Raw genomic sequence first — 27,180 nt, forward strand, 5'->3', positions numbered from 1 at the left:
GAATTGTAAAAATTGGCTCGGTCATTAAGTACCAAATTGGCTCTGTCACTAAGGGGTTAATACTTGCAGTTTTTTTTTTTATTTGTTTGTTTTTTAAACGGATCCATCATGTGACTTACTGCTGAAATGTCATTGGATGCAGCATTCTAATTCATGTCTGGCGCAATACTGCCATGAGCAAGATCCGTACAGGACAGCAGAATTTTCCTATTTTTTTTTTATATTTAAGAGGTCTAATAACTGAATTTACTTCCACCGGATGCTGGAATTCTCTTTCCCAGTAACTTAGAGCAAAATGTTGCCAAATTCCAGAAACACTAATATTTTCCACTTCCTGTATGATTTGCCCAATCCTCCTCTCATACTGTCTGCTCTGCTGTACTGCCCTGTCCCCAACACTGTCTGGAGACGTGTCACACTAACGTCTGTTAAAAAGCACAACAGAAATATGGTTACTGACAGCTCAGGATGCTCTGTGTGGGGGTAGGAACAGAACAGCAGAGCTGACAGTGCTATGAAAGGAGTAACGCTGATCGAAGGGTTTATAATAGGACACTGCTAACTTCAGCTGTGCTGCCCCAACTCCACATTACTTATCTGAAAGGTGCGAGTCCTCTGTGCTCTAATCTCCCAGCACTTTCTAATCATGCAGGAGGTTAGACCAGGAGATCAGAGCTGTATCATTACATCTCACATACTGAAAAACCCGAGCTATTGCTTACGATTGGTCAGCATCATACAGGGAGAAGTACGAGCCCCCAGCAAAAAATACCCGATATCACCCACTTGGACTTGAAAGCTCTCAGAAGGTGCCAAATACTGTGATTGGCAATATCTCTGCAACTGAGGGGTGAAATTAAAAACCCTAAAATGTTTTATTCCGCTCTGCAGCCACTATGACATTGTATGTTCAGCTTAACATGAAAAATTTGGTGGGATTCTCTAAGGCAGTGTTCCCCAAGTCTGGTCCTCAAGAGCCACAAACAGGTCATGTTTTCAGGATTTCCTTAGTATTGCATCACCTGGACAGGCAAGCATTCAATGACCTGTGTAATACTAAGGAAATCCTCAAAACACGACCTGTTGGTGGCTCTTGAGGACCGGAGTTGGGGAACACTGCTTAAGGCAAGGAAAAAGTTTTAAACTTGGACACACTTTTTTTTTTTGCATCTTCATGCTACAGTCCACATAATCTTCACTAGTACTAAACCAAATGAGCAAATTAGCTTGACGAGGGGTTAGTGGTGAACAGGCTCATAGCAAGTACAAGTCTGTACACTGTTTTGCCATCATCTCTGTAGAATGCCGAGCAAAGCCAATCACAAGTCCAATGGTGATCTCTGCACCAGCACTCACTATGACCTGACCACTTCTTTCCTGGAAGAACAGGTTCACTTCAAGAAGAACAACCAGTGCATTTTTAGGCTTCGTGTACAGCCTGAGGGGCCGTGTAAGAAAGGGATTCTCCTTGGCATCCTGCACTAGACAGAAATCCCTCAAGCCACAGACAGGTATTCCCATGCTCATGGTATAATAAAGAGAAGAAACACAATGATTAAAAAATAAACCAATCAAATTAAATCTTTAATGGGACTTCTTCCCCTCATTATTGTGGAACGTAAGTGCTCTCATCTTGGCGTCATTACATGCAGCCGAAATCATTTCATAAATTTTACCCATAATTAATATATTGCGGCTGAAGATGACTAGTCCAGATAGAAAAAAGGCTTAACGTAAAGTAATCCCCCTGGGATGTGTGGTAAGTATGGACACGTACGGTGCCATCGTCCGCTCAGGAGTTCAGTACTCATCCAGGGTGTCCGCTCTGGGAATAGACAGGCCGCGCTCCTTCAGGGCCTGCAGCTTCACCTTCTCCGCCTCCTGCTTGCCTTGCTGTTCTAAACGCTGCTCCTCTAAGATCTCCTCAATGGAGACTTGTAGTAATTGTGTGTCGCTCTCCTTCTCCAGGTCCTGTGGTGACAAAAAGAAAACATTTAGAATTTGTTATCTTACTATTAAAGACCATTAAAGGCAACAGAAAAATAAAAAGTTCCAATACCCATTCTGATATTTGTTCTATATCCCCCCCACTTAAGATTTCACAACTTTACTGTTCATGGACGCCAGACTCATACTCTCTGTGCGCATGGAGACTACATGTACCAGCATCCTCCCATTTTCCATACATCATTAAAATCGTAGAAGGTTAGAGCTGTGAGGGACCTCCTGGGTCATCTGGTCCAACCCCCCGCTCAATGCAGGATTCACTAAATCATCCCAGACAGATGTCTGTCCAGCCTCTGCTTGAAGCCTTCCATTGAAGGAGAACTCACCACCTCTCGTGGCAGCCTGTTCCACTCATTAATCACCCTCACTGTCAAAAGTGTTTTCTAATATCTAATCTGTGTCTTCTCCCTTTCATTCCATTGCTTTTTGTGTTTCCATGTACAAATGAGAATAATGATGATCCCTCTACAACGTGACAGCCCTTGAGATATTTGTAGACCGATATTAAGTCTCCTCTTAGCCTTTTTTGCAATGTAAACATTCCCAGATCCTTTAACCGTTCCTCATAGGACATGGTTTTCAGACCAGTCACAATCCCGGTAGCTCTTCTCTGAACTTGCTCTACTTTTTCAGTCTTTTTTTTACCACGTGGTGCCCAGAACCGGACACAGTATTCCACATAAAGCCTGACCAACGAGGAGTGAAGAAGTAGAATTACTTCACGTGATCTAGACTCTCTGCTTCTCAATACATCTTAGATCTGTTTGCTTTTTTGCTGCTGCGTCACACTGTTGACTCATGTGCAGTCTGTGATCTATTAGTATACCCAAGTCTTTTTCACACATGCTGTTGCTTAGTTCTATTCCTCCAATTCTGTAGATGTAATATTCATTTTTCTTGCCCAGATGTAGAATCTTGCATTTCTCCTTGGTAAATACCATTCTACTAGTCACTGCCCATCGTTCAAGCTTATGTAGATCCTTCTGAATCCTTTCTGTCTTCTCTAGTGTTAGCTATCCCTCCTAGCTTTGCATCACCTGCAAATTTGATTGCTTTACCTTCAGTTCTATTATGTAGCTCATTTATAAAAATGTTGAAAACTGGGGCCAGGACAGAGCCTTGTGGTCCCCACTGGAAACGCTCTTCCAATTGGATGTGCAACCATTTATCACTTATTACTGAGCTCGTTTCCAGACCGTCTCCGCTACCAGCCCCTTCCTTCCCTTTGTCCCACCACGTCAGCCACAAGGAGCTGTCAATATTACTTTTCGGCCCTTTGTGGTTCTATGAGCGATGACGCCGGACCCATGTCATGGGGTCATGATGTCAACTGACAGTCAGAACTACACAAATTCTTGCGTCACATGACAGATATCTGTGCGACTGTGCTAGACAACATCAGTAAGTTTTTATTATAACTAATTGAATATTTTGTAAAATATTTAAGAAATATTTGTCCCCTATGAATTAAAGGGCCACATAGGGAGTGAATATCAATAAAATGTGAAATTCTTAGAGAGATATTCCACTGGATAGGTCGCAAATATTAGATCAGTGGGGGTACCCTCTCTGGTGATCTGGAGAACAGGAGACTCATTCCCCCGGAGCAGCTTTGTACACACCCCTCCATACAAATTCCACCTTTATGTGCTCTTATGGCCATTCGCAGGGCTCCCTATTTTGGCGACCAGTGGGGGTCCTGGTAGTGAGATCCCCTCCAATATGGCATTGGTCACATGTTCAGTCCCCCTTTACGTCAGACTATCCCTTTTAAGAGGATTGTCTAGTTTTGAAAATCCATTTTCAAGCTCCACTATGCAGGATTCATTGATTTCCTGGAATTTGTTGGCTCTTTTAGGTTAAAAAAAAAAAAAAAAAAAAAAAAAGATTTTGCTTTGTGTTAGATTACCGAAATGTGGGCAAAATAAAGAGAATGCTACACACAGGTAAAATGATGAATATAAACCTGTCCTTTCACTGGACCGTTCCAGGTCACCTCTGATGCCGATACCCTACCCGTATACAGTACGGGCCTCAGCGGTATATGGCCCAAGGACTGGTACGGTGTCATTTACACCGGTGCGCAGAGTTGTCATTAGCTTGGATGAACTGGAATACAACTACTAAAAGCTGCGCATGGCAATCCATGAATGGCTCCTTCACTGCTAATCGGAGGGGGCGCCAAGAGTCAGAACCCCACTGCTCTAATATTCAGGCCCCATCCTAAGGATGGATCAAGTTATAAGTCATAGAAAACCTCCTTATGGCTAAAAAGACCAAGGTCGGGTGATCTTAACAGCTGGGCTCCGTGCCGACACCTGCCAGATTGGGTTTTTTTGAAGATCATTGCGTGGGGCATTCACCACTTTCGTTACTTACTATCTCTCCGAGTAGGACCACATTTTCTCCTCGTACCACAAATATTCCCCTAGGAATATCTCCATATTTCTTCCCAACGTGTATCCTCTCCACAGTCTGATGCAGAACAAGATTGGCTAAAAACAGGGAAGAAAAAAAAAAAAAAAAGAAAAAAGGCATTAGTGATTTGTGAGATCAGATCTTTCCTGATACGTGAGGCGGTGCCACCGTGCCAGGCCTGGGACAGAGCAGGAGAACGCTTTGTTAAAGGGGATGTCTCAGGTGGGCACTGGGCGCAGCTCATGGTTCTTGTAAGGCGATTTTAACTTACGCCATTACAGGTCTAGAGAAAAGTCTAAAGCTCAGACACTGCACCATTACTCTTATTTCTCCTGGTAGTAGCAATGAATTGACAACATACATTTCTCACATCCTTTGCCAATTAGGTACAGATCAATTCAATCAAAATTTTCAAGAGAAATAAAAGGATTGGTGAGATCGAGCAGTAAAGTGGGGAATGAGATTATTTACTAAACCAGATGACAGATCCTCTTATTGACTCAAGAAATGTGATGTTTCCCTAGTTATTTAGTGGTACCTTCACCTCGCCAATAATAAGTACTACCACGTAACATCTCTAAATCCTGATCCCACGACGTGGCTAGTACCAGGTTATAGGCCATGTGCCTGTATACATTGGGGGGGGGGAACTTTTTGCATAACAAATGTTTACGTTTCAGCAAGAAATAAAATTTCCCTCCAGATATTTGAATAACAATCACTCATCACAAAAGCAGGAAAATATACAGGAATAGCTGCTACATGGATGAGTACACCTCCAGTGTAAAAATAAATATATATGAATTCGCTACTTTTAATTTTAAATTTATCCTTCAACATGTTAAAGGGAATAAATTGGTTAGCCTCCAGAAGATCATGGATAGATTTAATCCCTTGTTTTGACCAAGTTTCGTAATGGGATCTTAGTGTGGGCCTAACTGGGAGTAAATATGAAATATGGAGTGGTTTGACAGAGTGAGGGAATCTATTAAATTTCTGAGATTGGAGATATATCCAACTTTGAACCGATGCCTTAATGATGGGATTGTGAATATTTTTAACTTTTTGATGTTTTAGGAAAAAAATTATACAAATATAAAAGGGGTTCTTGGTTAGGCATGGAGGCTAGTTCCATTTTAGGCCATTCTAGATTTTCAGTATTTTTAAACCATAGTTTGGTTTGATCGAGTATAGTGGAGTGATAGTATGCATTTAAATCGGGAAGGGCAATTCCACCATTGTCTTTGGACCGCATCAGGACTTGTTTCTTTATTCTCGATTTCCCCCGGGGCCATATATATTTATTCATTTGTTTAGTTAAATTCTGCAAGGTATATCTGGGGAGTGGTAGGGGGACGTTTCTGAAAAAGTACAATATTTTAGGGAGAAAAAGCATTTTGTATAAAGTGACTCTTCCGAGCCACGAAGAGGGGGGTTTTGAGATGGTTTTAATATTTTGCTCTAGCTCATCATGGACGTGATCGGCGTTGACTTTACATAGGTTGTGTATGTTATCAGTCAGCAGAATACCAAGGTATGGAGTTTGAGTACGGTTCCATATAAAGGGGTAGGATCTGTGCAGTAGTTGCCTCGTTTGGGTTGGTAGGTAGAGAGACAGAACAATGGTTTTAGAGTAGTTCAATTTATAGAAAGATACTTTGCTGAAGTCATTTATGATTTCCCAAGCATGTCTGATAGAACTGACTGGACTTGACAAGGTCAGGATAATGTCATCAGCATATAAACCAATTTTGTGATCCGTATTGTCTGAGATTATACCCTTAACCCTGTCAGAGTCTCTGATATATTGTGCCAGCGGTTCTAGGCTGAGGACAAAAATCAGGGGGGAGAGTGGGCAACCCTGTCTCGTACCATTAGAGATTGGGAACTGGTCTGACAGTGTATTATTAACCAGCACGGCAGCTGATGGGGTGGAATATAATGCTTGAATGCTGTTGATTAAATTTGGGCTAAAATTTAATTTTCTAAGTACCGCGAATGCAAAGTCCCAATTCAAGCGATCAAACGCCTTTTCTGCGTCTAGGGTAATAAACAAACTGGGAGTCTGCCTGCGGTTACACAGAGAGAGAAGGTTCAACACACGTCTAGTACTGTCATATGTTTGTCTTTGTCTCACGAAACCCACCTGATCAGGGTGAACGACATCAGGGATGATATGTTGCAATCTGTTTGCTATAATTTTAGCATATGCTTTAATATCGGTGTTTAATAGTGATATCGGTCTAAAATTCTCAATTTTTGTTGCATCTTTATTGGCTTTAGGGATAACCACTATTGTGGCTCTAAGCATTTCTTTGTTGCATGCTCCATTCACCCTGATGAAATTGAGTGTCTGGGTCAGGTGGGGAACGAGCAGTTGTTGGAACTGTCTGTAATATTCATTTGTGAATCCATCTGGACCCGGCGTTTTATTGAGCTTGAAACCATTAATGACGGTCATAACCTCTCTCTCACTAAAAGGCATGTCGAGTATCTCTCTTTGTTCTGACGTAAGGCTCCCAAGTTTTATTTTCTTTAAGAATGATTCGATTTGATCTTGGGAGGGGGGTGAGACATTTTTGCTGTCTTTCAAGTTATATAATTTGGAATAGTAATCTTTGAAAGCTTTTGCAATGTCTCTTGGTTTTAGAGCGTCGCCAGAGGCCAGAGAGATTTTGTCAATTGCCTTTCTCGTCTTTATAGGCTTAAATTTGTTAGCCATCAGCCTAGTAGGTCTATTGTTGTCTGTGTAGTAGCCAGCCCCAAAGAAGGTGGCTTTTTTTTCATATTGGGCAATTAGTAAATTCCTGAGATCTAGCCTGCAAATGTGTAATTCGTTATGTTTGTCAAAGCTTATGTCATTTTGGGCGGCAGCCTCTAGGGTTTTTATTTTTTCTATCAGTTCTTTCTGTTTAAGTTCCCTTATTTTTTTTTTGTTTAGCTCCCAGCTGAATTAGAATTCCCCTAATCACGCATTTATGGGCTTGCCATAGTGTTTCTGGATTGATTTCCTGTGTTGAGTTCTCAGCAAAATAGTGAGAGATAGCTTGTTCTATTAGCTTGGGGTTATCTTGTGTGTTGGCTATAAATTTACTATATTTCCAATTGTATAATTTGTTTTCTTTATCTACGGTTCTGAGTTTAAGGAGGATAGGTGCATGGTCTGACCATGTGATTGGGCCTGTGACAAATTTTTCATATGAGTCTACTACCGAAAGGCTTGTGAAGATATGGTCAATCCTTGTGAAGGATTTGTTATGTGGGCAATATCTTGTAAATTCTTTTGAGTTAGCATTTAATATTCTGCAGCTATCTTGTAACCCAGAATGCTTTAGCCATTTAAATAAATTTTGTTTACTACTTCCTTAAGGAAGAATATAAAAGGTTAGAACTAAACATATCCAAACAATTATTCTTTAATCAAACTACCATCAATTTCTTTGCGAACCCACCTCCAAGGAGCAAGAGCTATTTGAGGGCCTTTTATAACATTATGACTGATAAACACACTTTCAGTAACTCGGGCCCCTTTGAGAAATGGGAGCAAAAATTAAACATAACAGTTTCACCATTCCAATGGACACAATCTTTCAAACTGGCGGGGAAAGCTTCCAGATGTTCAAACACCTTAGAAACCCACTATAAATTAACTCAAAGGTACTACCTGACTCCCGACAGACTTAAATATTTTGTTAAAGATCATGATGGGATGTGTTGGAGGAAGTGTGACCAGTCAGCAGACCTGTTACATGTTTTCTGGTCATGTCCCCACCTTAAAGCCTTTTGGTCCGAGGTTTTTGCGATAATCTCACTCTTGATTAAAAGACCTGTATCACCACGCCCTGCTATGGCCTTACTTCTCATCAACTTAGACCAATTCAAAGCGGACAGATTTCTGGCTGGTCATATCTTAATGTCTGCGTGCTACCTGATCGCTAAAGAATGGAACAATGTTCACCCCCCAAATGTGAGGCGTTTGATACTGTTAATCGACAGACACTTCACATTCGAGAGAATCTATTACACCAACCTTCTCTCCAAGGATCGCTTTCAAACCAGATGGGGCAGATGGTCACAACTGAAAGAGCAACTCGACGATTTCTTTCTCTAATTGCACATTTACACCTGCTATAGATATGTATATATAACACAAAGCAGATGTTCTGCTCTATCACTGATATTATGTAACTTGTAACTCAAACTTGTCATATCTTATCTATATATATATATATATATGCATGTTACTGTTATTGTTCCCTTTAAATACTTAATAAAAATCTAATTGTTTAAAAAAAAATAAAAATAAATATATAGGGAAGCGATATATAAACACATATATAATGTATTTATTTTACGGGCTATTTTGGTATGCCAGGATGTGAGACCCCACATACACACACACTGTTACTGGATGGGTTGTATATATTTTAGAGGTCTGCATTTGGAATGATACTCAAATTAAATGTGATGAATCAAATTACAGGCTGACCCAACCTCAGTGTAAATGCCTCAAGACAAGGAAATGGCGCCGAGTAGAGTAAATGCTCTCACCCCTACAGGTACTGTACAGTAGCATGAGACGGTGTCTACAACCCACAGATGTTGTTCAGGCAGTGCAGCTCATCCAGGATGGCACATCAATGCTAGCTGTGGCAAGAAGGGTAGCTGTGTATCACCACAGTGTTCAGAGCATGGAGCAGATACCAGGAGACATGGAGGGGGCCATAGGAGGGCAACAACCCAGCAGCAGGACTGTTAACTCAGCCTTTGTGCAAGGAGGAAAAGGAAGATCAGTGCCAGATCCCGGCAAAATGACCTCCAGAAGTGGATCAGTATAGATGTGGGGAGGCATTTCTTTGGAGGGCCGCACAGCCCTCCATGTGCTTGCCAGAGGTAACCCTGACTGCCATTAGGTACCGGGATGAGATCCTCAAACCCATTGTGAGACCATATGCAGGTGCACTGGGACCTGGGTTCCTTCTGATGCAGGACAATGCTAGGCCTCACATGGATGAAGTGTGTCAGCTGTTCCTGCAAGATGAAGGCACTGAAACTATGGACTGGCCCGCCCGTTCCCCAGACCTGAATACAAAATCGAGCACATCTAGGACATCATGTCTGTTCCATCCACCAACTCCACATTCCACCAGACTGTCGCGGAATTAACTGATACTTGAATCCATGTCTGGGAGGTGATCCCTCAGGAGACCATCCGCTGCCTCATCAGGAGCATGCCCAGGCATTGTAGGGGGGTCATACAGGCACGTCGAGGCCACACACAATACTGAGCATCATTTCCTTGTCATGACGCATTTCCACTGAAGTTGGATCAGCCTGGAATTTGATTTTCCACTTTGATTTTGAGCATCATTCCAACTGCAGACCTCCATGGTATATTAATTTTGATTTACATTTATCATTTTTATGTTTCATCGTTTTCTACCCATTCCACTATGGATGTGGTATGTCAGTGTTCCCTTTATTTTTTGAGCAGTACATACATACACACTTACTGTGCTGTTATTGTCATATGCATCTCTGCATACTACCATCTGGTGATGTGTAAGAATACAGGGGTAACCATGCATGGGAACATATCCCACCCCCCATGTATGCCTGCCAACATATAAAACTCTGAATGCCCCCTGACCACCAAATGTTGGCAGTTTCCTCTCTCCAGCTGGACGTCCAATGGCCGGTGATCAGCTGCCTATACAGTGTGGATATATAATACATAGCAATCAGTGCCAGCTCCACCACTGCCACCTAGTGACGGAGTGATGTACAGGCCGACAATAAGTCACAGGCTGTGAATCATGAAAATGCCCAGCGCAAACAGGTTTCTATATTAACCCTTTAAAGGGGGAGCAGTTTTATGTAAACAAGGCTTAATCCATATATGAACCACATGTTTTGCCTACCATCTCCTACGCTGGTGGGCCGTTACATCAATACTGGCCTTTCTTCTGTCACACTTGCCCCAGAATCTATACGAGCTGGAGTTCATTTCACTATAAGCTCTCATGTTCTTATACTAATTATTGTGACGGCTGTGGTCGAGCCCACCACCTTCTGTCCCACCTTTTATAGCTGGCGTAAAATATGAAAGGTTGCTACAATTCCATGTTGCACCCAAAATTGTGCCCCTTTACACGCCACACATCAAAAGCCCCAGTCTCCAAGCTAAAATATTAAACTTCTATATAGGAAAAACTAGAAAAAACATATCTAATATAGCGATGATCACAGATCTCACCGCTGCCACCAACTGTCAAGGGAAGGAGACTCTGCTGTCTCGAATAATCAGGACAATTACGCACTTGACTGACAAATGATGAAGGTGGCTGTTTCCACTACTAGGCCAGTTATTGGGGGACTCACAATGAGTGTATGGTACATACACCACCAATTCCAACGCACGGAATATATCCACATTTATATACATACACCCTAGTACAGTCACTGCCAATTCCACAATAACAAAAGAACTACTTGCTGCTACCAATCATTTATACAGGCTGATTGGACACCCACTACAGGTAGAGTATGGCTCCAAGAGTGCGGTTTACAGAACAAGGGGAACAGAGCTATTACTAAAATATATATATATATATTCCAGAGTGGTAGGAGTATATATAAAAATATACAAGATTATGCAAAATGGGAAAAGGACAATACGGAATATACAATTACATCAAATACATAAAAGGGATAAGCCGGATTACTCACCGGTAATGCTCTTTTAGTGAGTCCACGACAGCACCCCACTGGAGAGAGGGATCCGCCCCGCAGGAACAGGAAACCTATTGAGAAATAAAAGGGGACGGTCCGCCTCTCCTCCTCAGTTTTGATTTCAGAGTACCCGGATGACCGCCAGTATTAGGCAAATATCATTTATTTCATTTTTCAAACTTATTTGCTTATGATTAAAAGTATTTTACTCAATAGTATGTACTATATTAATCTAGGGAGGGATGTAAGAGGGTGCTGTCGTGGACTCACTAAAAGAGCATTACCGGTGAGTAATCCGGCTTTTTACTCTTCGCCACGACAGCACCCCACTGGAGATCTTTCAGAGACCATCACCTAGGGAGGGGACCACCGTGCTGAGGACAGTCCTGCCAAAGTCTAGGTCAGAAGTTGACGATAGGTCTAGCCTATAGTGGTTATAGAATGTAGAAGGATTTGACCAGGTTGCCGCCTTACATATAGTTTCAATCGGGACGTCTCCCCTCTCTGCCCAGGAGGATGCCATCGCTCTGGTAGAGTGTGCTGTTATGCCTTCCGGAGGGTTTTCTTTCCTCGCGGAATAAGCCAGTCTGATAGACTCTCTGATCCACCGGGATAAGGTGCTTTTTGTTACTCCATGACCCTTCTTGTGACCCTGGAAGGAAATAAACAGAGCCCTACTCTGTCGCCAGCTGCTGGTCCTTTCAATGTATTTTAACACTACTCTTTTAACGTCTAGAGTGTGATATTTCTGTTCTTCAGGAGTGGAGGGATTACTGAAGAAAGTGGGCAAGATTATTTCTTGCAACCTATGGAATTTTTTTGATACTTTGGGAAGGTAGGAAGGGTCTGGTTTAAGAAATAACTTATCTTGAAAGGTTAACAAAAAAGGTGGATCTATAGAGAGTGCCTGGATGTCACTGATTCTCCTAGCTGAAGTCAGTGCTACCAAGAGGGCAGTTTTTAGTGATAGACATTTAATGGGTATTGAGTCTATTGGTTCGAATGGAGAGTCTGTTAGGGCTTGTAAAACTTAATTTAAATCCCAGGGTGGAATCCTAGGTATGTTAACTGGATTTATTCTTTCGCAGGCTGTGATAAATCTGGATACCCATCTATCTCCCGCAATGTTATGGCCATAGAGGGCTCCTAGTGCTGAAACATGAACTTTTAAGGTGTTTACAGTTAAACCTAGTTGTCTCCCTTTTTGAAGAAATTCCAGGATAGATTGTATCGGAATTTCTGATATGTTGGTGGATGAATGGAATTGTAAGAATTTCTTCCATATTCTCGTATAAATTTTTGTGGTGGAAGGTTTTCTACTCTGGAGAAGTGTGTCAAACCCCCCAAGAATCCTCTTGATCTTAGCATCTGCCTCTCAAATTCCAGGCCGTCAGGTGGAGATTGTCCACCTGAGGGTGGAAAAACGGACCCTGGAAGAGAAGGTTGGGTGTTGAGGGGAGGACCCAAGGATCTGAGACCGACATGGTCTGTAGCCATGAGAACCATGGTCTCTTGGGCCAGAATGGAGCTATCAGTACAATTCTCGCTCCTTCTTCTCTGATTTTGCGTATGACTTGAGGTAGCAATATGATGGGAGGAAACGCGTACGCCAGACTGAACTGCCAAGGGGCTTGGAGAGCGTCCAGAATGTCCGGATGATCCGCTGGAGATAAGGAGGCGAATCTCCGGACTTTTCTGTTTCTTCTTGTGGCGAAGAGATCTATCTGAGGACGGCCCCAAAGAGATGTTATGTCCAGAAAAATTTGCTGGTTTAGGCACCACTCTCCTTGTCTCAAGGTGTGTCGACTTAAAAAGTCCGCCTGCTGATTGTTTGCTCCTCTTATGTGCAGTGCAGTAAGGGATGTTAGGTGACTTTCTGCTAGATTTAAGATTTCTGTAGCAGAAGACATCAGAGTCTCTGATCGCGTACCTCCTTGCCTGTTTAGATACGCCACCGTGGTGGTGTTGTCGGACAGGACTCTGACGTCTTTCCCCCGAAGCTGTGGGAGGAAATGGTATAAGGCGTATTTAACGGCATTTAGTTCTTTGACGTTAGAGGAGTTGCAGCTTTCCTCCATGTTCCATGACCCTTGGCAATAATTATTCCCCATATGAGCGCCCCATCCATGAGGACTGGCGTCAGCGGTTATGGTATGAGTTGGCGTTATTACCCATGGAACCCCACTCATCAAATGGTTTGAGTCTAGCCACCACTCTAAGGAAGTTAAAACCTCCTGAGATAAGGTTATTTTTGCATTTAGGTGACCAAATAACCGTCTATCCTCTTGTAAAATTTGATGTTGTAGCATTCGAGTATTGTATTGAGCCCATCTTACTGCAGGTATACAAGAGATAAGAGACCCTAATAACGACATAGCTTGTCTTAGGGATATACGTGGATTATTTATTGCAGATAGGACTTTGTGTCTGATTAGTAGAATCTTTACCTGTGGCAGAAGACACTTTTGAGATATGGAGTCTAAATGGAACCCCAAGAACGCCTGACGGGAAAGCGGAGTGAGTCTGGATTTGTCGGTATTGATTATCCAGCCCAGGTCCTGTAGAGAGGAAATTGCGTGAGCTAAACGATCAGCACATTGAGTAACTGAATTTCCTATTACCAAAAAGTCATCCAGATAGGGCACTATCAAAGTTTCCTTCTGGCGAAGGTAGGCCATCACCTCTAGCATTATCTTGGTGAAGATCCTCGGCGCTGTTGAGAGGCCGAAGGGTAAGGCCGCATATTGGAAATGACGAATCTTGTTGTTGATTATTACCGCCACCCTGAGGAATTTTTGGTACCTGTTATGAATAGGGAGATGATAGTAAGCATCTTTTAGATCAATGCCCCCCATCATACAGTTTGGGAAGAGGAGCTTTATGGTGGACCTAATGGATTCCATTTTAAATGTATAGTTTTCAATAAATGAATTGAGTTTTTTAAGGTTTATGATTGTCCTAAAAGAACCGTCGGGCTTAGAAATTAGGAATAGGGGAGAGTAGAATCCCCTACCCTCCTGTCCCACCGGCATTTGGACTAAGACCCGTTTTGATAATAGGGTTTGAATTTCAAGCTCTAGCGCCTGTTGCTGTATAGGCGAGCTGAGGGATGTTATAATATAAGACTCGTGGGGAACACGAGAGAATTTTAGTTTAATTCCATCTCGGATGATATTTAAAACCCACGAGCTAGATGTTATTTTCTCCCATTGAGTGGTGAAAAATGTAAGTCTGCCCCCAACTTGTATATCCTCAGTATTTGTTGTCTTTTGGGGGGTTGGGTCTTCTAAACATGGTACCTCTCTGCTTGTCGTCTTTAGCGGTCCATGTTGTAGACCTATCCGTTTGCCTTCTTTTGCCAAACGGTCTCCTTTTAAAGGCCCTCCTATAAAAGGGAATAGAGGAGTCAGGAAAAGCTTTTTTCCTGTCTTTTGCTTTTTTTAGTATGTCGTCTAGAGTTTTGCCAAAGAGGAACTCGCCCTCACATGGGATGGCGCATATTTTAGATTTTGATTGCGCATCGCCTTTCCAGCTTTTCATCCACAATGCACGCCTTGCCTCATATGGATCGATCAATTGGACCAACAGATTGAGAATAAAATCTCAAGAGAAAGGTCTGGTAGACCTGCAGATCTTGCCGCTAACCGAAGGGAGTCCGTGGATGCATCTGCCATAAAGGCTGCTGCGCCCCGTATCAAGGGGATAGCTGCCCGTAATCTTTCTCTTGAGATTTTATTCTCAATCTGTTGGTCCAATTGATCGATCCATATGAGCATCGATCTGGCAGTGCAAGTGCTTGCTACTGCCGGCTTAAATATTCCTGTAGTTGCCTCCCAGGATCTTTTTAGGGAGGACTCGGCTTTGCGATCCAGAGGGTCAGAGAGCAGTCCCGCATCTTCTACAGGTAAGGTTGACTGCTTCGAGGTAGAGGCTACAGCAGCGTCAACCTTAGGGACTTTAGTCCATGTAAGAAGCTCCTCGTCACTAAACGGATATTTTCGTTTTGACGCTGAGGGTAGGAAGCTTCTCTGATCCTGCTTTTCCCACTCCCTTTTTATTAATGCTTTTACTGCCGGTATGACCGGAAAACATCTCCTTTTTCTCTCTGCCAAACCCGCAAACATTATGTCTTGCGTGGTTTGTGCACCTTTTGTCTCCTCACACCCCATAGTGTCTCGTATTGATTTCATTAAGTTGTCCACACTTTCCACCGGGAAACAAGAACGTCCCTCAATTTCAGACGATGAGGACGATGATGATGATGGTAAGGAGGCATCTGAACATACAGCCTGGTCACTATCTGAATCCGACGAGGGTGTTGGTATTGTGGGTTTGGTTTTATGAGGTTTATCTTGGGACATAGCCCTCAACTTCTCCCTGATAATGGTACGCAAGTCCGTAACGGACATTGCCGCTCCTTGTGTGGTTTCAGTTATGCAATCCTTGCAGAGTTTTTTGGGGTATGAGTCAGGTAGGGGCTGGCTACATAAGGCGCATTCCCTATGTTTTGTTTTTTGTCGCTTTTTAACCTGACCCGTGGTGCGCTGACGAGAGAAGGAGGAAGAGAGAGAGAGGGGAGATAGCATTAGCTTAATAGGTAGAGTTTAGTCACACTCACCCAGTGAAGCTGATAATACCGTATCAGAAGCCCGAGATCCTGCCCTGGATCTATCCACCAAGCCGCTCTTGTGACCGGTGTCTGAAGATCCTTTGCTGGGACGATCCTTGGCGGGGGGTACTTGGTCTCCTGTTTCAGGGTCCATGGCACCTGGGGATGACATCTTGCATCGCCAAATAATGGTGCTCGTTTGATTTATATAGGGCGTTTTGAGCGTCCCTTTTTTTTTTTTTACTTTTGCGGCATTGCGCATGCGCGAAGGCCGCGCCTCCCCCCGCCGCTGGCCGCAGCTTGGATGCTCCGGAAGTTCAAAGCTATACTTCCGGGTAAATCATTGGTGGTGGTGGTCGGCGCATGCGCAGTCCGGGATTTTCCTCGGACTTACTTCCGGAACGCTGTCCTCACCTGATCAGCGAGGATTCCGGCGCTTGCTTCCGCCACCCATTTCGGAAATGATGCCCGGCGGCCTCACCCGGACCAGGTCATCATCCGGGCTTCTTGTCAGACGAGGAGGGAGCCGTCAAACGGATCTCCCCCGACGCTGCCTCTGGACTGCAGCCCCTGCCGTTCTTAAAGATACCGCACAGGCGGCGTGCATGCCCAGGTATTTTTCTCTTCATAGTAATCCTGTCGTTCCCGCAGGAACAGGAAACCTAAACTGAGGAGGAGAGGCGGACCGCCCCCTTTTATTTCTCAATAGGTTTCCTGTTCCTGCGGGGCGGATCCCTCTCTCCAGTGGGGTGCTGTCGTGGCGAAGAGTAAAAACTAAACATTACTAAACGGGATGTCACAGAAATGGCTCAGAGCTTAGCAGAGGGAGGCAACACATAGCAAAATGGACAGAACCCACCAAGGATTGCCAAAGGACCACACCCAACTTCTGCTCTTACTAAATCAAAGTTACATCCACATACCTCCAGTTGATTAGATCATGTGGGGGCTGTTTGTAGGATGTGCTCGGCCATTCTAAATTTTATGAGATCCCCAACTTACAGGATCTCTTCACCCCTGGAGGTCCCAGGTGGGAAATAGTCATGTTTCCTATCACAATTTTACCTTTCAATACAGATATATGGCATATACAGCCAGGGCTGTGGAGTCGGGACTCGTGGAGTCGGAGCCCAATTTGGTGGAATCGGAGGTTAGGCTTACCGACTCCACAGTCCTGTGTACAGCATCATCTATTGACTAGTTATAAAAGGGGCATCTGGGACTTTATAAAAAACAAAATGTACCTATGCACTAACCGACAGGTAACTGCAACTTACCTGCAAGTCGTGCCTGGCGCTGTTCTTCCCCGGCACAGACGCTTCTGCCAGTCATTCAGTAACCTCTGCTGACCTCAGGTCTACAGAACGGAGATGACTTTTCCGCTCCGCCGACAGGGTGGGACTTTGACATTCTGATTGACAGCTGGATCTCAGATATCTAACCGGGGGAGCTGCTGTCAGTCAGAATGACGTCAGAAGTCTCGCCCCGTCAGCAGACTCCCCACCGGGAGCGATATGTGACCGCTCTGCGCCGGGGAAGATTAGTGCCGTGCACAACAGGCAGGTACGTTGCAATTACCTACCTGATAGTGCTTGGTACATTTTTTTCTTTATAAAGTCCCGGATATTCCCTTTAAGTTGAAGGAATTTTTGTGGGCCTTATGGTGATGTGAGTGAATGCGTTCTGTTCATCCCTTCGCTGCCGAAACTCTATTTACCATAAACATCAGATTGATGTAAACCCCAATATCCATATCTGGTCGCCAGAGAGAAAGTCTAAGAAGATTCTTAGAGGAGAGGCAGACTTATCCTTAGGAAAAATACTTCCCCACCCCTGTATAAACAGATCTCAGGCTTGTTGCCTCTTCCCAGCATATCTCCCTGCTGTTATTATCTGTCACCGCAGGAGGTCCCTGCTTCAATGGAGGTTGAAGTGTTAGCGCTTCCTATGTTTCTAACTTCGTCAATTAGTTTTTCTCTTCCCTACTTGTGAATAATCCCATATGTTCAATGTGGCTTCTTAAGGATTTTTAATTTTTGTCTATGACAAACTCTCTCACCCTGCCCAAGTCCAACACTGAGTGTCTACTGCTGCTCCCAGTGTCTGAGTCTGTGGCATGGACTTCACCTTGATAGCACTGCAAACCATGAGCAGCTCATGCATTCAACTCTGGTAGAGCCGCTAAGCCCAGTGATTGGTTGCAAGCGCTGCCGATGAGACAGACCCCTGGGAGCAGTGGGGAGGCGCTAGCCTTTACACACCCTTACTGGGTCCAGAGCATTTTTTTTTTCTTTAAACTGCACAAGAAGCTTCTGTAATTGAAAAAAAAAATCCCTTTGAGCCATTAATTTAGGGGTTAATCAATATAGGGGTCACTCCTGTTCTTATTTTGTGTCTGGTATTGACGCCACACAAACGTTAAGATGTCAGTATTTTTAACAGCTCAACGTTTCATATTGGAGACCCCTGTTCAAAGGAAATAAAACGAACCAAGATGAGAGACTTACCAAACTGGTCAATGCTTCTCAAGTATCCAATGAGAGTTCTTCCATCTCTGAGAAGGACCAAGTGCTTTTCTGGAACAAAAGAAATGTACAGTCATATGGCAGAGCTGCCAAAGTGATCTACAGACAAACCCAGGGGGGAGGAAGTCAGACTGAGCAGATTCCAGGCGCTCCCACATCACCACTGATTAGCCATTAAAGGGGTTGTCCAAGTTATCACCTATCCATAGAGAGTTGGCGCATCCTTTGGGCTGCCCATGCCCCAGGCTTATCGCAATGGTTGCACCCCTTACGGAAACTTAAGAGTCTTATGCCACGCAGGTTTTCGGTACAAGACTTGCAGGTGAGACGCCAGTCTGATAAATTCTCTCCAACTGTGTCAAGTTTTGTGCCCCAGTGTTCTATAAAGATATTGTAGAACTAAAGCGGGTTTAGAGGTGAGTAGGAAAAGTAATAGATGGAATGGGTGGACTATAATAACCAGAAATATTAAAACTAAAGTTTAGAAAGAAAAAAAATAAACTATGGATCCATTTCTTAACGAATCTGTCAATCTTTTGCTCCCCCAGCATTATACAAGGACAGACCCAGATTCCAGCGCTGGGTCACTTACTGGACTTCTCAATGCAGTTTTGATAAAACATTGATCCGCTGTAGCTCTGTTAGTCCTCTCGGTGATGAGCTCCTGCTAGGAAATCATCCATATTCATGAGCTGTGGCCAGCTCCACCCCCACCACTGGCAGCTTACTACCTATGCACAGTGTAGACAGACAGCTAATGACCATGTGGTCAAGGACCTCAGCATTGAGACTAGCTGAGCTGCTTGAGAAAAACAAAACTATTTAATCATAACTACAGCAAGCAGCGCAGTAAGTGACCCTGCTCTGAAATCAGATCTATGCCCCTACTTTATGCCTGTCCTCAAACTGGGCAAGCAGAAACCAAGTTCCCCTTCACCTTCTTCCTAGAGTCATACCTTATTTTTTACTACAATATAGCCACATGAAGGCTTATTTTTTGGATGACATCATTCATTTAACAAATAAAATACTGACTTTAAAAAAAAAAAAAAAACTCAACGCCACCATTATCTGGGATGTTTGTGCAGTAAAAGTGACCTGACAATTTGATTCTTCAAGTCAGTATGACCAACACTACACTAGGTTTATTTATTTATTAATTATTAAGTATTTTCATTGTTTAGAAGAAGAGTGGCTCTTGGGGGGATATGGTAAATGTAAATTGTGGGGAAAGCTTGTGCTTTATGGACCTAGGTGTTTTTTTCAACCAATGCCACAAAATGTTGCGCAATCTTAAAGGGTTTTAACCAGGACTGTGGAGTCAGAGTTGGTGTCCATTTTGGTGGAGTCTATATAAAATGGACCGACTCCTAAAATATATAACACATTGGGTTACAATACAGGTTGTGCTGTAAGGGTCTTCATAAGAATTTGTGAAAGTTCTGAAATGTCCTATAAATCTCTGTTCTGCTCCTGATCTAAGGATCTCGGCTTTTAGTTGAGATGAATCTGTGCTTCACTTTATGTACATGCTCAGTAGTGACCAGTGCTGTGGAGTCAGAGCTGTGATGAATCTGTGCTGCACTTTATGCACATGCTCAGTAGTGACCAGTGCTGTGGGGTCGGACCTGTGATGAATCTGTGCTGCACTTTATGCACATGCTCAGCAGTGACCAGTGCTGTGGAGTCAGAGCTGTGATGAATCTGTGCTGCACTTTATGTACATGCTCAGTAGTGACCGATGCTGTGGGGTCGGAGCTGAGATGAATCTGTGCTGCACTTTATGTACATGCTCAGTAGTGACCGGTGCTGTGGGGTCGGAGCTGAGATGAATCTGTGCTGCACTTTATGTACATGCTCAGTAGTGACCGGTGCTGTGGGGTCGGAGCCGAGATGAATCTGTGCTGCACTTTATGTACATGCTCAGTAGTGACCGGTGCTGTGGGGTCGGAGCTGAGATGAATCTGTGCTGCACTTTATGTACATGCTCAGTAGTGACCGGTGCTGTGGGGTCGGAGCTGAGATGAATCTGTGCTGCACTTTATGTACATGCTCAGTAGTGACCAGTGCTGTGGGGTCGGAGCTGAGATGAATCTGTGCTGCACTTATGTATATGCTCAGTAGTGACCAGTGCTGTGGGGTCGGAGCTGAGATAAATCTGTGCTGCACTTTATGTACATGCTCAGTAGTGACCAGTGCTGTGGGGTCGGAGCTGAGATGAATCTGTGCTGCACTTTATGTACATGCTCAGTAGTGACCAGTGCTGTGGGGTCGGAGCTGAGATGAATCTGTGCTGCACTTTATGTACATGCTCAGTAGTGACCGGTGCTGTGGGGTCGGAGCTGAGATGAATCTGTGCTGCACTTTATGTACCTGATCAGTAGTGACCGGTGCTGTGGGGTCGGAGCCGAGATGAATCTGTGCTGCACTTTATGCACATGCTCAGTAGCGAGGCAGGGATGTGGGGTTGGAGTCAGGAAAACTGAGGAGTCGGAGGTTTGGCTTACCAACATGCACACCCCTGGATTTCAGGACAAATACCCACATGGGAGATATTCAGTTCCACTGATCTGAAAATGGATGGAAGCTCTGAAGCAGAAGGGGAATGAGCTGATACACCATGATGATTATATACCGTACCCCTTCTCCTGGCTAAGTGTCTGAAAATCTCAGTCACTTAGAGGGACTATAAGCAGGTTGTTGCTCTTATTTGTGGGCAGCATAACGTAGGAGCAGAGACCCTGATTTCTGGATATTTCATATACTGTGTGCCGTTTCAATACAATAAGTGTTTTATCAGCAGATCATCACTGCGGGACTGGTGCCCTCCTGGCACCTGGTCTGACCATGTCCCCTCCTGTGCTTATACGACGTACACATAGAACCAGGTGTGGGCAGCTTTCAGAGCTCTGCTACATCTAAAAACCATCTCAACTACTGATACATGGTAGGAATCAGGGTCTCTGTCCCTACATCATGCTGATCTCAGGTGAGGGCAGTAAAAGCCTACGGACATTCATTTTAAAGGGGTTTTCTGGTTTTGGAAAACACATTCCCAAGCAAAAACAAAGTTTTGCTTTACACACTCTGCCCTGTCCTATCAACGATCTCCGTCGCTGCTCGCAGTGTATTATCTGCAGTGCTGGCGCCAAGAATGGGGCTCAGTGGCTCAAACCACAGATCTAATAATTGGCTGCAGCTGGACCTGGTGATGGGGAGCAGAGCACAATGTCTAACAACAAAACTTCAGCTGGGGGAACAGAGCTCTTCTGAAACTTGAAACCCATTTTAAAGGGACATGTTGGGCAAACATTGAATATACTCAGGACAATCCCTTTAAGTGGAATAAAAGCACCGCAGTTGCCTATGACAACCAACCGGAAGTCAGCTTGGAGCTCAGTCACTGCCGCCTCCCCTCCTCCCGCCCCAGGCGCGCGCTATACTGACTGTCAATGTCCTCTATGAGGCTGGCGGTCCCCGGCATGTAATTCATCCTCTCACCCGCCCCCTACTCGGGGCAAAGCCTCACACCGGACACGGCGCCAACCAGCCAGCAGGAACCGTCGCCATACTTCGATACAAAAATAATAAATGACGCCCGCCACACGAGTCGCGGAATATAACCACAACCGTGACGTCATATTTCCGCGCCGAGTGGGTGTGGTTACACGGCTGCCGTCTATTATTACATCACACCGATTGGACAGCACAATCTAATATTCCCTAAAAAGGCGTGGTTAACATCTGAAACCTGATTGGCTTAAATAATAAAAGTAGGCGCGGTCAAGAAATGATATGGTTCATATGCGCCTGCGCTTATATTGCTGTTACGATTTGAGAAGGTTAGTGTGACGTAAGCAAATTATTGCACTCCTGATTGGCTAGAATACTTGTAGAGGACAAGTGAAGGCGGTAACTTATGGGTAAAGTGACAGATAATTTCCCTTACTCCTTATTGGCTGTTTGAAACTGTAGTGGGCGTGTCACATTTCGCACGCTCAAGTCTAATTGGCTGCTGATTATTCTCAGCCGGTGTGATTGGCTCATGGTTGCTTGCCATGCTTCGTACCGCGCTTGCGCACTAGCAGTGGGTTTGCGCGGCTGGCTGTTTACTCTGCTACTTTCATGTCGGCTACGCACAGAGCCGGAGATGGCAGCGGATATTATCCCTCCGGGGAGGTGATGGCGCGGCAGCGGCAGGGGGAGGCCGCCTCCGGCTGGGGCTCCGGATACTACCCCCAGGAGACTGCAAGAAGCTGGGCCGGAGGCGGAGAGATGGGAGGAGCCGCCGGAGCCCAGGTATTGTCCGTCCGGTGCTTCAGTGACCGTGCACGTCCTCACCGTGTGCGTTCTCCTGGGGCGCCCCACTGTGGGAAAGCTGGGGGACGGCCAATATGGCGGCAGTGCAGTCACCGGGAGCCGGTGTAACCTCACAGCGAGGCGGAGAGAGGCTGACCACCGCGGTCCGGGAGGCGACTGTGGCTGTCACCAGGTGCCAAGAAGAAGTGGAGGGTGTGACTGGTCCGCGGGGGCAGAGAGGCCCCAAAAGTGCACATATTATGGGGGTGCTCCCCTGGACGTGGCATGTATTATGGGGGTGCTCCCCGGCACAAAGCACGTATTGGGGGTTCTCCAGGGGACGTGGCACGTATTGCGGCGGGTTCTCCACGGGACGTGGCATGTATTGCGGGGGGTTCTCCAGGGGACTTGGCACGTATTGCAAATACACACATACAAATACACACATACGCATTGTAAATACACACCTGTACTTTGTATCTCCCCGCCTCATTGTAGATTGTAAGCTCTCACGAGCAGGGTCGTCTTATTTTGCTTTATTACTGTATTGTTAACATTGTTACCTATGACTGCTGTGTTTGAAACTGTTAAACTGCAAAGCGCTGCGGAATATGTTGGCGCTATATAAATAAAGATTATTATTATTATTATTATTATTGCGGGGGGTGCTCCCCTGGAAGTGGCAAGTATTGCGGGGGTGCTCCCCAGGACGTGGCACGTATTGCGGGGGTTCTCGGGACGTGGCACGTATTCCGGGGTTCTCCTCTGGACGTGGCACCTATTGCGGAGGTTGCTCCCCTGGACGTGGCACGTATTGTTGGAGGGTTCTCCTCGGGAAGTGGCACTTATTGCGAGGGTGCTCTCCTGGACATGGCACGTATTGCGGGGGGTGCTCCCCGGGATGCAGCAAACCTGTGATTTGTCACCACACGTACCGGAGACACTGACGTACCGGAGACACCCGTGTGGAGGGGCCTTCGCCGGAGGACACCGTCTCCATTTATTGCAGCCTCCTCCGGCATGTTTTGCCTCTCGCCGACTATTCCCGCTGCTCCGACCTCAGCGATTTGCTCCTCTAGTGGAGCGAATATAATAAGGGGTCAGCGATAGGACAACTCTTATGGGGCTCTGTCCATGTAGACTCGGTGGGTTTCCGAGGCATTGGACCCCCATCGATTATAGAAACAAACTATTCATAAGAAATCCCCTTTCTCTGCCAATAACTTGCTCTGGGGGAGTCTGATGTGACATCTGCTGACTGTGGGCCGCCACCGTGCTTTAGACAGTAGTGACAGTCGCCCCTTTCTGCTGTGGGACACGGCGCCATTTCTGTGCAGATGGAAGAGGAGGTCTGGAGTCTGCAGTTATGGGGTCAGCAGAGCGGCGGTGACTTTTCTGTCCTCGGCGCTCCACTCTGGGGGCGGTCTCTCATGGGGCCCTTGGGGGGGGGGGGGGGAATAATTGCCCACCCCTGTTTTACACCATCCATTGTAGCTCTGGCAGTATGGTTAGGGCCATTGTCCTGCTGGAAGGTGAACCTGCACTGCAGTCTTTTACAGCCTTTAACCCCTTTGCCCCCAAGGGTGGTTTGCACGTTAATGACCAGGCCAATTTTTACAATTCTGACCACTGTCCCTTTATGAGGTTATAACTCTGGAACGCTTCAACGGATCTCGGCGATTCTGACATTGTTTTCTCGTGACATATTGTACTTCATGGTACAAAAAACCCCCCGGAAATTTGGAGAAAATTTTGAAAATTTCACAATTTTCCAACTTTGAATTTTTATGCCCTTAAATCACAGAAATATGTTACACAAAATACTTAATAATGACATTTCCCACATGTCTACTTTACATCAGCACAATTTTGGAACCAAAATTTTTTTTTTTGTTAGGGAGTTATAAGGGTTAAAAGTTGACCAGCAATTTCTCATTTTTACAACACCATATTTTTTTTTTTTAGGGACCACATCTCATTTGAAGTCACTTTGAGGGATCTATATGATAGAAAATACCCAAGTGTGACACCATTCTAAAAACTGCGCCCCTCAAGGTGCTCAAAACCACATTCAAGAAGATTATTAACCCTTCAGGTGCTTCACAGGAATTATAGGAATGTTTAAATAAAAATGAACATTTAACTTTTTTTCACCAAAAAATTACTTCAGCTCCAATTTGTTTTATTTTACCAAGGGTAGCAGGAGAAAATGGACCCCAAAAGTTGTTATACAATTTGTCCTGAGTACGCCGATACCCCATATGCGGGGGTAAACCACTGTTTGGGCGCATGGCAGAGCTTGGAAGGGAAGGAGCGCTGTTTGACTTTTCAATGCAAAATTGGCTGGAATTGAGATGGGACGCCATGTTGCATTTGGAGAGCCACTGATGTGCCTAAACATTGAAAGCCCCCACAAGTGACACCATTTTGGAAAGAAGACCCCCTTAAAGAACTTATCTAGATGTGTTGTGAGAACTTTGCACCCCCAAGTGTTTCACTACAGTTTATAACGCAGAGCCGTGAAAATAAAAATTCTTTTTTTTTTTTTACACAAAAATTATTTTTTAGCCCCCAGTTTTGTATTTTCCCAAGGGTAGCAGGAGAAATTGGACCCCAAAAGTTGTTGTCCAATTTGTCCCGATTACGCTGATACCCCATATGTGGGGGGGAACCACCGTTTGGGCGCATGGCAGAGCTCGGAAGGGAAGGAGCACCATTTGGAATGCAGACTTAGATGGAATGGTCTGCAGGCGTCACTTTGCGTTTGCAGAGCCCCTGATGCACCTAAACAGTAGAAACCCCCCCACAAGTGACTTCATATTGGAACCTAGACCCCCCCAAGGAATTTATCTAGATGTGTTGTGAGAACTTTGAACCCCCAGGTGTTGCACTACAGTTTATAGCACAGAGCCGTGAAAATAAAAAATCTTTTTTTTTTTTTCCACAAAAATTATTTTTTAATGTACAAAAACCAGCTATTCATGAATTTCTTTTGCGGGGGGCGCTTATACCGTTCCACGTTTGGTAAAATTGATAAAGCAGGTTTATTCTTTTTTTTTTTTTTTTATTTAAATAGATTTTTATTAAGAATAAACATTACGTTTTCAACCACCTTCCAATTTGTTACATACAAAGTTTCCCAATTTTCAAAGCCCCCAACAATCCCAACAAAACCCACCCACCCCCCCAAGAACAGCTCATCTCCATTGAAACTTCTATATCTGGCATTAATGACTCTCTAAACCACTTAAGGCTACGTTCACATTTGCGGTGTGCGCCGCAGCGTCGCCGCCGCAACGCACAGCGCAAATGTGAACACATGCACAACGCTGCTTTTTGCGCCGCATGCGTCCTTTTTTCCATTGATTTTGGACGCAGCAAAAATGCAACTTGCTGCGTCCTCTGCGCCCCGACGCGGGCGCCGCAGGGACGCATGCGGCGCAAAAAGCAAGTGCACCGCATGTCCATGCGCCCCCATGTTAAATATAGGGGCGCATGACGCATGCGGCGCCGCTGCGGCGCCCGACGCTGCGGCGCCCGCCGCGAATGTGAACGTAGGCTAACTCAGTTGTGACCGCTTATTCGTCTAGCAGTTTCCACCATTCAAAGGCCCTCAGCCTCCCATTCCCTTTCCCTACTCATCCCTGCTCAATCCACGCAGTTTTATTCTTTAGGTCAGAACAATTACAGCGATACCTCACTTATATCTTTTTAGTTTCAATAATTTTTATTTTCAATAACATATCAATTGAACAACAGATTCCCTTACAAGGGAGTTCAGTAGGCTTTAAACTAAACAAAGAGAAAAAGCCGTACATACATTAACTCAGATTCAAAAATACAAATATGACGAGACAAGAACATGGGGGGACATAAAAGAGGGGAAAAAGGGGAGGGAAATGAGATTCTGCACTTTTTTCTTCGCGGCAAACTGCAGTATATTTATAAGACAAGATTCTACTTTGTTCCATTGTACGAGCTCCGCCTCCCACCTCCCCGCACCCCACCCCACACAGGCTCAACCCCGGAGTCATCAGAATCTCTCACAAGATAATGGAGTCTCAAATAGATAAAGTCAAGGTTTGTTCAAGATTCAAGATCCATCCACGGTTTCCAAATCTGGTAGAAGGCTTCCCACATATCTACCCTAGTCGCATGTATACGTTCATATAAGAGGATTGTATTCATTTTATCTCTAACTGCCTGGACAGAGAGAAATGGCGATCTCCAGTTGGTAGCTATATGTAGCTTAGCGGCCATAAGCAACTGGCTTATCAGCCTGTGGAATTTGTTAGAAAATCCTGGGTACTTGGCTCCCTAGAGGAACGTGGTCAGGTCAGGTTGTATTGCCTTGCCATACATTTTTTCAATTATTAATCTTGCTTCCCGCCACAAAGTCGAGGCTATCGGACATTCCCACCAAATATGCTTCATATCGCCCACTGCGTCACATCCTCTAAAGCATTTATCTGGAATGTTGGGGTATATAGTGTGGAGTCTACTTGGGACTTGGTATGTTCTGTGCATAACCTTAATGGATGTCTCTGCTAGGGAGGCTTGGTGACTACCCCTGGAAACTGTGTCACAGCA

The 27,180-nt window shown here is 44.7% G+C and overlaps 2 protein-coding genes across 4 annotated transcripts in view; one reads left to right on the plus strand and one right to left on the minus strand.

Moving 5' to 3' along the window:
• Window positions 1-1,555: 1,555 nt before the first annotated feature.
• On the minus strand, window positions 1,556-21,915 carry LSM1 (LSM1 homolog, mRNA degradation associated). The gene is made up of 4 exons (XM_077262293.1): window positions 21,739-21,915; window positions 18,274-18,342; window positions 4,387-4,502; window positions 1,556-1,971 (listed from the first exon to the last, which is right to left on the minus strand). The coding sequence occupies exons 1-4, from the start codon at window positions 21,782-21,784 to the stop codon at window positions 1,801-1,803; spliced, it is 402 nt and encodes a 133-aa protein (XP_077118408.1). The 5' UTR covers window positions 21,785-21,915; the 3' UTR covers window positions 1,556-1,800.
• A 341-nt stretch (window positions 21,916-22,256) lies between these two features.
• Window positions 22,257-27,180, plus strand: part of BAG4 (BAG cochaperone 4) — a 31,990-nt gene continuing 27,066 nt past the window's right edge. The window contains exon 1 of one of the 3 annotated variants that reach the window (XM_077262290.1): window positions 22,257-22,590. In XM_077262290.1, the coding sequence (XP_077118405.1) occupies window positions 22,417-22,590 (174 nt within the window). In that variant the 5' untranslated portion in view covers window positions 22,257-22,416. Of the gene's footprint in view, window positions 22,591-22,748; window positions 22,784-27,180 lie in introns of those variants that run through there. The other 2 variants (XM_077262289.1, XM_077262291.1) reach the window with 2 other exon arrangements.

Source organism: Ranitomeya variabilis, chromosome 5 (assembly GCF_051348905.1).
Source record: "Ranitomeya variabilis isolate aRanVar5 chromosome 5, aRanVar5.hap1, whole genome shotgun sequence".
NCBI classification, from domain to species: Eukaryota; Metazoa; Chordata; class Amphibia; order Anura; family Dendrobatidae; genus Ranitomeya; species Ranitomeya variabilis.